Source organism: Nicotiana tabacum, chromosome 21 (genome assembly GCF_000715075.1).
Source record: "Nicotiana tabacum cultivar K326 chromosome 21, ASM71507v2, whole genome shotgun sequence".
NCBI lineage: Eukaryota > Viridiplantae > Streptophyta > Magnoliopsida > Solanales > Solanaceae > Nicotiana > Nicotiana tabacum.
In genome coordinates, this window is record NC_134100.1 from 88,299,609 (window position 1) to 88,311,464 (window position 11,856).

The following is an 11,856-nucleotide window of genomic DNA, read 5'->3' on the forward strand; positions in this document are numbered from 1 at the left end:
GAGCAACTCATAAACTCACTTTACCAGTATGCGTCGAGAACAATCCTCACTAGCTCATAGCAACAACTCTGCTCCAGATTTTGATACTGTAGATTTGTACAGCAACATGAAGTTCTGCTCCGAGGTAGTAAAATATGTGCAGTGCATGCTCATGAAAATACTTTCACCAACATACAACAAGCATCGGAAAAAAAATAGACACTCTGTTACTAAATTTAAGAGCTACCAAGACGCGTAATTTAGACAAGATTCACAACAAAATGATGAAACAACCTTCATAGCCGGTAATGACAGTACCACCAGAAAACCATAACTTGTACCCATTTTAGGTTAAGATCCAACGAAAGAAAAGAATATGGCAATTGCAGGACTATAACATTTAGTTGCTTAACAGCCTTGAATATTATAGCTCCTACTGTCTTATAGTTTTCTAACTCCTACTTTGGCTGTTTGGGTCTATTCACCAATGCAGACCCAAACACCGCTTCCAACTGGGTCTTCAATCCCAAAACAGCGGTTGAGATGTACTCGTTTCACAGTAGTGGACCGAAAACATCAAAAAGCTCGGAAATTACGCATTTGTTCTGGATACGCAATGCAAAGATGGAGATAATACTTCTTTTTCAGCTCTAACTAGCATTAGGAGACACTTCAGTTTTGTTGTCTGTTCCAGTTGGAGAACGTGCTGAAGGAGGCACATAAATTCTTGCTCTTTTCAATATTTCAGCAACAACCCAGTGCTTACGCTTGCTCAGTGGTCTTGAATGATCCAACTTAACCTGAAATTGCAATTTCATCCAAAACTCAACTTCTTGTCCACAGATTACACCAAATCTAGCTACATTTGAGACATATCGATCTTAAACAAGCAAGCAGGAAGTTAACAGAATGAGTCCATGGTAAGATACAATGCAATGTACACGAAGGATGTAATTGAAAGTTCTAAGTGCGATGGCATTAAAGGATTAAAGTAAATCATCCTGACAAATCAGTTCGATAAAAGAGTTGCACTCGCTGCAGCTATATATTGTAGTAAATAATAATTTGACGAGGAAAAGAGTAAAAGAACCTTCAACCTTATCCCAAAAAAAAGAGCAAAAGAACCTTTAATCACACGAAGCAAGGATATACATCATTGACACTTACAATTCACCAAGTCTCTATCTGAATCCTCACATCTTTCCCTCAACTTAAAATAGATACATTAGGGTTTTCCTTACCGCCACTCCGCTTCTTTCTTAAACTCGTGGTTAAAAGCGTTTTTCATACTTATTAATATTCCGAGGGGAAGCCTCCTCTTTTCTCTCTTGTATAACTCTAGGTGTAATATAATCAGAAATGCCATAACAAGAACACATCAATCAACTACAACACAATCCCAAATTAATGGCGGTCGTTATACAAATCCCAACCAGTTCCATTCTAATTTAGTCTTCAGAGGTGTATCATAATTCGACTATAACCTATCGCAAACCCACATTCTTTATCCATAGTTGGGACCTCGAAATAACATTATTCAGAAATTTTCAACTGAAAGTGAAAAGGACGTCACCAACTTTATGTACCCACAAACAGGAACAGATGATAGGAACACATTGTCAACCAAGAACTTGGATAAAAATGAAGCTCCAAGATGAGTCTAGGCATGCATAATTTTAGGTGATTATTTTTCATTGCAACAAACAATTATTTTGGAGTCTAATAACCAACTCCCATGCGAGCTCCCAACAGTTCACTCCATAAACTAGGTCCACTTTTGATTCTTAAATATTTTCTCCATTTACGACTCCAGATTCTTTCATTTCATATAGAGATTATTTCCTTCCCGAGTACGTTGACAGAGAGCTTTAACAATATATTGAAAAAAGAGCGACAAATGGATTGATCAAGAAAGATCTTTTCTTCTTCTTATATATAAAATTGTGTTTGGATCTGCTTATGTTTAGTAAAGATTTGGTGAGTTTACAAGCTCATAATTTAAACCGCTTGAATGATCAAAGACCAAAATAACATCATCAGCAACATTTCCACTAAAAAAGTCCAGTTTTTTCACCAACTTCATGTACACACTAAAAATGGCCAACCAAGAATTAGAAAAATGAAATGAAAATCTATAGTGAGTGTAGATATGGGTAAATTTAGGTGCTTTTTTTGGGGCTTTTAACACATTTGGTCGTCAGCCCAAAGTAATTAACAGCCGCTAGCCAAATACAAAAAAAAAAAAAAAAAATACATTGATTATGTATAAAATATGTATTTTATACATTAATACACAGAAAATATACATTTGCCGGCTATTATTTTGGGGAGCGGCTACACTGCGGAGATTTCTCTCTTTTTTTTTCTTTTTTTTTTTGAAACAAAATTTATTTTGCAGTCAATTGCGAGTTCAGAAGCTCATAATTAAAAAAGCTCAAGTAATCTAAGACTATACAAACAGAATAAAAACGCGCACACACACACACAGTGAGAAAAAGGAGATTACGCGGTCACCGATATTGCACTCGTTCTTCTCGTCATGAGCCATGAATTTGGAGGTGCGCTTAACATATCGATTGTAAAGCTTGTTGTGGAAGAGCCGATCGACTGCCACCACTACTGATTTCTGCATTTTGTTCGACACTACTCTCCCTACCACCGGCTTCATCGCAATTACAATGCTAAAACCACCGTCTACGGCCTAAACCCTACAATGTCGACTGTGACGACGCCGTTAAATTTTAGACTTTGTTTTTCACTAATAAATTCATATATTGGTGATGTGCACCATCTTCCCTTAAGTGTGCAATAAGTGGCATTTAGACCCACGAAATTTGTTCTCCTGTACATTATCAACCCTTGTTATTATAAATTGGGGGAGATGATACCCACTTTTTTAAAATTACTAGTCTCTACGTTTGTGCGATGAACTAATATTTTATGTCAATTATTATGAAACGCGTACAAAAATTAATAAACTTTCAATCGCATAAATATTCTAAAATTAATTTCAACTGAATATGTACGAAATTTAATACTTACAAAATTCAATAATCAATTCCTTAAAAAAAAGGAATATAATATACAATCCAAACCAACTAATTTGGTAATATTTTGGCACAATAAAAGGAAAAAATAGAACTAAATATTATGAAATCATACAATTATGTGATTAAAGTTGTAAAATCACTTAAAGAATATAATAATACTTAATATTTTTTCTCTAGGTCAATGACCTTCTTTGATTTAATTAAGATTTAATGATTCAGATACATGAAAATCATATTTATCAAGATATATTAAATATAATTATTATTGAATATGAAACCTTGACGGAATTAAATATACTTACCGTAATGTCCTTCTCATAGAAATCTCATCATACTTAGTTTGACTCGGAAACGATTTAATTAGCCGATAGTCCGAAATTCTAGTAGACACGTTTAATTGAACTATTTGAAAGCATGATGAACTAGTCGAAGCATGAATGAATCGTTTGTTTTTTGGAAGATTTTTAGAAAAATCTGATTTTTCTTCCATAAATTCACGGATTCATGATATAAACGAGTATGGAATCATGAAATATAATCAATATACAATAAGGAACACTTACCCCAATGTTTTCCGTGAAAATCGCCCAAATATTCGCCTTAACCGAGCTCAAAACGACCAAAATATGGAAATAATATCGGACTCTTCAATTTATACACTGCCCAGGCATTTCCTCACCTACGGTGCCTGGGCTTGCATTTGTGAGATCGCATTTGCGAGAAAATCTCGCATCTGCAAAAAGGGGCTGCTAGGCGAGGCCTCGCATCTGCGGAGGAAAAATGCGCACCTGCGCTGACCTCCGCTTCTGCGATTATTGTGTCCGCTTCTGCGGACGCGCGGGTGCGTGCAGGTTTCTGCACCTGCGTACTTTTGCCCAGCCACGCCCGGGCGCATCTGCGATGGAAGGCTCGCTTTTGCGAGCTCGCACCTGCAGTCAAAAATTCGCAGGTGCGATTACAACAGAAGGCAAAATTTCAGATTTTGCTTAAGTCCAATTCTTATTCCGATTTCAATTCGAATCACACTCGGGGTACTCGGGACCACGTCCGAATATACCAACAAGTCCCGTAACATAATACGGACTTACTCGGGGTCTAATATCACGTCAAACAACGATGAACTTACAATTCACACCCCGATTCGAACTTAAGAGTTTTAAACTTTTCAATTTGCAAATCTCATGCCAAAACATATTAAATGAATTCGAAATGACTTTAAATTTGGCACACAAGTCATAAATGACATAACGGAGCTATTCAAATTTCCAGAATCGTATTCCGGCTCCGATATTAAAAAGTCAACCCCGTGGTCAAATCACGATACGGAGCTACCGGAACTGTCAAAATACTGATCCGGGTCTGTTTGCTCAAAATATTAACCAAAGTCAACTCAATTGAGTTTCAAGGCTCTATTTCACATTTTAATCTATTTTTCACATAAAAACCTTTCGAAAAATTTTACGGACTGTGCACACAAGTCGAGGAATGATAATTAGTACTTTTTAAGATTTTAGAATATAAAATTACTTATTAAATTTAAAGATGACATTTTGGGTCATCACATTCTCCACCTCTAAAACAAACGTTCGTCCTCGAATGGAGTTAAAAAAAAATACCTAAGCTAGTGAATAAGTGTGGATATTTACTCCGCATGTCCGACTCGGACTCCCAGGTAGATGCCTCTACCGTCTGACCTCTCCATTGCACCTGTACTGAAGGATAACTCTTAGACCTCAACTGTCGGACCTGCCGGGCTAGAATAGCAACCGGCTCCTCCTTGTAAGGCAAATCTTTGTCCAATTGGACTGAGCTGAAATTTAACACATGGGACGGATCACCATGATATTTTCGGAGCATAGACACATGGAACACTGGATGAACCGCTGATAAACTAGGTGGTAATGCAAGCCTGTAGGCTACTTCACCCACCCTTTCAAGAATTTCAAAGGGTCCGATATACCTAGGGCTCAACTTGCCCTTCTTTCCGAACCTCATTATACCTTTCATAGGTGAAACTCGGAGTAATATTCTTTCTCCAACCATGAATGCAATATCACGAACTTTACGGTCGGCATAACTCTTTTGCCTAGACTGAGCTGTGCGAAGTCGATCCTCAATAATCTTGACCCTATCCAAGGCATCTTGTACCAAATCGATACCCAATAACCGAGCCTCTCCCGGTTCAAACCAGCCAACTGGCGAACGATATCGCCTTCTGTATAATGCCTCATATGGAGCCATCTGAATGCTCGACTGGTAGCTATTATTATAAGCAAACTCCGCTAGTGGTAAGAAATGATCCCAAGAACCTCCCAAATCTATAACACAAGCGTGAAGCATATCTTCCAATATCTGAATAGTGCGCTCTGACTGTCCGTCTGTCTGTGGATGAAATGTTGTACTTAACTCCACTCGCATGCCCAACTCACGCTGTACAGCTCTCCAGAAATGTGAGGTAAACTGCGTACCTCAATTTGAAATAATAGACACGGGCACACCGTGAAGGCGGACAATCTTACGAATGTAAACTTCAGCTAACCTTTCTAAAGAATAGGTAACTGCCACTGGAATGAAATGTACTGATTTGGTTAACCTCTCCACAATGACCCAAAATGCGTCAAATTTTCTCTAAGTCCGTGGGAGTCCAACATCAAAATCCATAGTGATACGCTCCCATTTTCATTCAAGAATTTCTAACTTCTGAAGCAAACCATCCGGTCTCTGATGCTCGTATTTAAGTTGTTGACAATTCAAACACCGAGCTATATATGCAACTATATCCTTTTTCATTCTCCTCCACCAATAATGTTGCCGCAAATCTTGATACATTTTAGCGGTACCTGGATGAATAGAATACCTGGAACTGTGTGCTTCTTCAAGAATTAATTCACGAAGCCCATCCACATTAGGCACACAAATAAGGCCCTGCATTCGCAGAACTCCATCTTCCCCCACAGCAACCTGTTTGGCATCACTGTGCCGCACCGTGTCCTTAAGGACAAGTAAATGAGGATCATCATACTGCCTCTCTCTGATGCGCTCATATAAAGAAGACCGAGCGACTGTGCAAGCTAGAACCCGACTGGGTTCTGAAACATCTAACCTCACGAACTGATTAGCCAAAGTCTGAACATGTGCAGCTAATGGCCTCTCACCAGCCGGAATATACGCAAGACTACCCATACTCACAACCTTTCTACTCAAAGCATCAGCCACCACATTGGCCTTTCCGGGGTGATACAAAATGGTGATATCATAGTCTTTCAACAACTCCAACTATCTTTTCTGCCTCGAATTAAGATCTTTTTGTTTGAACAGGTACTGAAGGCTACGATGATCAATAAATACCTCACACTAGACACCGTAGAGGTAGTGCCTCCAAATCTTCAGCGCATGAATAATGGCTGCCAGTTCTAAGTCATGAACAAGATAATTCTTCTCGTGAACCTTCAACTTCCACGACGCATATGCAATCACCCTGCCATCTTGCATTAATACTGCACCAAGCCAAATGTGAGATGCATCACAATATACTGTATATGATCCTGAACCTGTGGGTAATACCAACATTGGCACCATAGTCAAAGCAGTCTTGAGCTTCTGAAAGCTCAACTCACACTCGTCTGACCATCTGAATGGGACACCCTTCTGGGTTAGTCTGGTCAATGTGCTTGCTATCGATGAAAACCCTTCCACGAACCGACGATAATAACCTGCCAAACTCAGGAAACTCCGGATCTCTGTAACTGAAGTAGGTCTAGGCCAATTTTGAACAGCCTCTATCTTCTTAGGATCCACCTTTATGCCTTATGCCGATACAACATGCCCCAAAAAGGCAACTGAGTCTAACCAAAATTCACATTTTGAAAACTTGGCATATAACTGATTATTCTTCAAAGTGTGAAGCACACTTCGAAGATGCTGCTCATGCTCCTCTCAACTGCTGGAGTAAATCAAGATATCATCAATGAATACAACCACAAAAGAATCTAAATAGGGCTTGAACACCCGATTCATCAGATCCATAAATGTTGCTGGGGCATTTGTCAACCCAAATGACATCACTAGTAATTCGTAATGCCCATACCGAGCCCGAAAAGCTGTCTTAGGGATATCAGATGCCTTAATCTTCAACTGATGGAAACCAGACCTCAAATCAATCTTCGAAAATACCTTGGCACCCTGAAGATGATCAAATAAGTCATCAATTCTTGACAACAGATATTTGTTTTTGATAGCGGCCTTGTTCAACTGCCGATAATCTATACACATCCGCATAGATCCATATTTCTTCTTTACAAATAATACTGGTGCACCCTAGGGCGAGACACTAGGTCTAATGAATCCCTGATCAAGCAAGTCTTATAACTGCTCTTTCAATTCTTTCAACTTTGGCAGGGCCATACGGTATGGTGGAATAGAAATGGGCTGAGTGCCCGGAGCCAAATCAATACAGAAGTCAATATCTCTGTCGGGTGGCATCCCCGGCAAATCTACAGGAAATACTTCTGGAAATTCACGAACAACTGGTACTGAGTCCATAGAAGGAACATCCGCACTAGGATCGTGAATATAAGCCAAATAGGCTAGACACCCTTTCTCTACCATATGTCGAGCTTTCATATAAGAAATAACCCTACTAGCAGAATGACTAGGAGTTCCTTTCCACTTTAACCGAGGTAACCCCGGCATAGCTAGGGTCACTGTCTTGGCATGACAATCCAATATAGCATGATAAGGGGACAGCCAATCCATATCCAAGATGACATCAAAATCTACCATATCAAGAAGTAGAAGATCCACACTAGTCTCAAGATCACCAATAGTAACCACTCACGAATGATAGACATGATCTACTACAACAGAGTCTACCACCAGTGTAGATACACAGACAGAAGCACTCAGAGAATCACAAGGCACAGCCAAATATGAAGCAAAATAGGAGGACACATAGGAATAAGTAGATCCTGGATCAAATAGAACTGAAGCATCTCTATGGCAAACTGGAATAATACCTGTGATCACAACATCAGATAACTCGGCCTCAGGCCTAGCTGGAAAAGCATAAAATTGGGGCTGGGCCCCACCACTCTGAACTGCGCCCTGGGACGATCTCTAACTGGCTGGCCTCCACCTCTAACGGTCTCACCTCCACCTCTAATGGCCTGACCTCCACCTCTAGCTGCCTGACCCCTACCTCTAGCTGGCTGAGCAGGCGGTGAAGCAACCGGTGCCGGTATGATGGTACGAGAATCTTGCGGAGATCTGTTACTCGTCAATCTAGGGCAATACCTCCTGATGTGACCAATGTTCCCGCACTCATAACAGCCATCCTGATATCATGGCTGCTGAAGGTGAAGCTAACCCAGATGGGCCGGATAACCGCTGTAGTAACTCTGGAGTGGTGGTGCACTGATAGGAGCTGAATGTGCACTAAATGCTGGCTGTTGCCCATAGTAAGGCATAATAGGACCGTGACTCCCTAAAGCACTGTGAGATGCATGAAGTGCTGAATGAAACGGTCTAGGAGGATGACCCCTACCAAAATTACCACTGCCTCCAGACGAGGCACCACTGAAGCCACCGAACTGGCGAGGCCTCTTATCGGACCTCTGCCCTCTCTCATGTGCAAGAACCATCTCGATCCTCCTTGCGACATTAGCAGCCTCCTGAAACGAAATCTCACTTCCGGTCTCCTTGGCCATCTGAAGCCTAATAGGGTGAGTGAGTCCCTCAATAAACCTACTCACTCTCTCTCCCTCAGTAGGTAGTAAAAGGAGAGTATGACTGCCCAAATCCACAAAATGGGACTCATATTGAGTAACAATCATACTGCCCTGCTGTAGACGCTCAAATTGCTTTCGGAATTCCTCTCTCAGTGTGATAGGAAGGAACTTCTCCAGAAATAGCTGAGAGAACTGCTCCTAGGTAAGTGCAGGTGATCCAACTGGTCTGGTCAATGTATAATCTCTCCACCACCTCTTGGCGGAATCCGTCATCTGAAATACAGCAAAATCAACCCCATTGGTCTCAACTATACCCATGTTCTGCAGCACCTCGTGGCAGCGTTCAAGATAATCCTGTGGGTCCTCAGAAGTTGTACCACTGAAGTGAATTGGAAAGAGCTTAGTAAACTTATCCAGTCTCAATAAGGCCTCAAAAGACATGGCGGGCCTATCACCGGTCTGTGCTGCAATAACTGGCTGAACTACCCCAACTGGCGGGGCTGCTGGAGCCTGATTCTGGGGAGCCATCTGCTCCGGAGCGAGAGTAGTGGGAGTTTGTGCTCCTCCCCAGCCTGTAAGACGGCTGGTGCCACTGAAAATGTATCATTCTAGGCCACGCCCTCCATAAGACTTACCAAACGGACTAGAGCGTCCTGAAGTACTGGAGTGGCTATGAATCCTTCCGGGACCTGAACTGGTCCAACTGGTACATTCTGAACTGGAACTTCCTCCTGAATCCACCTGAAATGGGTGTTTAATAACGGAAAGCACAATATTGAATTGTATCCAATTTCACTATATTGAATTCAGTTGTATTCAAACAACAACAAAATCAAGAAATAGGGTGTATACCGTTCTATTCAGTTCGACTTTATACATTATATTTAATTCATCGATATTCATTATTCACTATTATACATTGTATTCAATTCACCGTATGTAATTCAGTTGTATTCAAATAATAAAATATTATAAAAAATAGTGATATTCGGCTGTATTCAAAAAATACAGACCTTCAAAATACATAAATACAGACAAAAAAATAATATATTTATATGAAGATATAATGTATTTGAAAGTATTTGTACAAAATACAATGTATTTGTATCATTATATGTGACTCAATAGCAAAGAAGAGAAGAAAGTTTGCCGGAGATGGCGTTTTTCGGCCAAGCAAAATACTGTATACATTGTATTAAAACTAGAAATGGAGACGAACAAAAACCCGGCCTTCAAATCTTCTCTAACGACTCTGCTTCAGATTTCAAAAAGCTCAATTCAAAGCCATGGTTAAATTTGTTCGCTTACTCCCTCTTCACTTCAGATCTATTCTCTTCGCTTCAGAAAGTGCACCATCGCCACCAAAAATAGATGCTACATGGAACTTTTAGGTACAAACACAAGAGGCTCTATCAATCTACACCAACTATAGGCTGTAGAACATATGACTATTTCGACGATGACTGCTTCGGAATTCCTTTTATTTTTAGATGTTCCAAGCAAATCAAATCTTTTCATTGTCTAAGATACTTCAAGCTGGACTAGATCCTATTAACTTTCAGTGTGGTTGAAACTCTAAAGGGAGCGAGATTTGAGGGTGTAACGATCCGGCCGGTCGTTTTGAGTATTACAACCCGTTCTCCCATTTACTGCTCAATTTATTGTCACGACTCGAAATTCTCACCTTCGGACCGTGATGGCGCCTAACATTTTACTTGCTAGGCAAGCCAACGTTAGAATAATATTATCCATTTTTAAAATAATTTTTAAATTTATTACTAACAAAGAACAATTGCGGAAGCAAATTCTGAAATATAGTGAATAATTCATAAAAATAACGGTATCTAAATACCATCCCAGAATTGGTGTCACAAGTGCACAAGCTTCTAGAATAAATACAAATAAAGGTCTGAATAATATAAAGCTGTCTGAAAATAAACACACAGCTAAAGTAAAATAGACGGGGACTTCAGAACTGTGGACGCTGTGCAGTTATACCTCAAGTCTCCTCCGAATAGCTGAAATCCGAGCAAGTCTATGGTACGCCACTGGGACCAACTCCAAAATCTGCACAAGAAGTGCAGAGTGCAGTATCGGTACAACCGACCCCATGTACTGGTAAGTGCTGAGCCTAATCTCGACGAAGTAGTGACGAGGCTAAGGCGAGTCACTTACATTAATATGTACGCAATATTAGTAAAATAACAATAATAGAAATAAATCACTTAACTCATTTAGTCATAATCAATTATTATTTCAATCAATTTCCGTTGCAGCGTGCAACCTATTTCCACAATATATTCATTTTATCAAGTATATATATAGACTTTTTAATAAGTTTATTGCGGCATGCAACCCGATCCTTTAATATATTTATTTCAATCAATTATGTTGCGGCGTGCAACCCGATCCTCCAATATATTTATTTCAATCAATTCTGTTGCGGCGTGCAACTCAATCCTCCAATATAGACTTTTAATAAGTCTGTTGTGGCATGCAACCCGATCCTCCAATATGGACTTTTAATAAGTCTGTTGCGGCGTGCAACCCGCTCCTCCAATATATTTATTTACCAATTCTTATAGAAGAAATTTCCCCAATAAATGCAACAATTAATATAAAATTTTAAGACAACAAGCATACAATAATTATGATTTAATTATGAAACAAACAATGACAAATAATATTTTATGATAGAAATCAAGGAGAAAATAGGCAGTTTAATGTTTAATATACTAAATGTCAAGTAGCAATTAATGCACATAATTCAAATAAGCATGTAGCAATTATTACATGAATTCAAGAATTAATATTTAACAAGGAATTATGAGTGAAATAATTAATATAATAATTCATTCATGACTTAAAATGATTTATGATTTTCAAATAATTATACAAACAATTAATTCGACGACGTATAGACACTTGTCACCTTGCCTATACGTCGTTCATATGCAATTCACATAACAAATAATTTAAAGGTTCTATTCCCTCAAGTCAAGGTTAACCACGATACTTACCTCGCTTTGCAAATTTCAATCAATTAGTCGACCATAGCTTTTCCTTTTAAATTTGTCTCCAAAAGCTTCAAATCTATTCAT

The 11,856-nt window shown here is 39.3% G+C and overlaps 1 protein-coding gene across 1 annotated transcript; it reads right to left on the minus strand.

Annotated features, from left to right (window-relative positions):
• Positions 1-492: 492 nt before the first annotated feature.
• On the minus strand, positions 493-2,751 carry LOC107825094 (uncharacterized). Its single transcript, XM_016651928.2, has 2 exons — positions 2,486-2,751; positions 493-779 (listed from the first exon to the last, which is right to left on the minus strand). Exons 1-2 carry the CDS (start codon positions 2,645-2,647, stop codon positions 630-632), a joined length of 312 nt encoding a protein of 103 aa, XP_016507414.1. The 5' UTR covers positions 2,648-2,751; the 3' UTR covers positions 493-629.
• Positions 2,752-11,856: the final 9,105 nt, after the last annotated feature.

What these genes read in the sequence shown, in the direction of transcription:
- LOC107825094 (XM_016651928.2), bottom strand. Translation starts at nt 2,647, where the DNA reads ATGAAGCCGGTGGTAGGGAGAGTAGTGTCGAACAAAATGCAGAAATCA. An exon ending in AGTGCAATATCGGTGACCGC is followed by an intron (nt 780 to 2,485) that starts GTAATCTCCTTT and finishes TTGCAATTTCAG; the next exon opens with GTTAAGTTGGATCATTCAAG.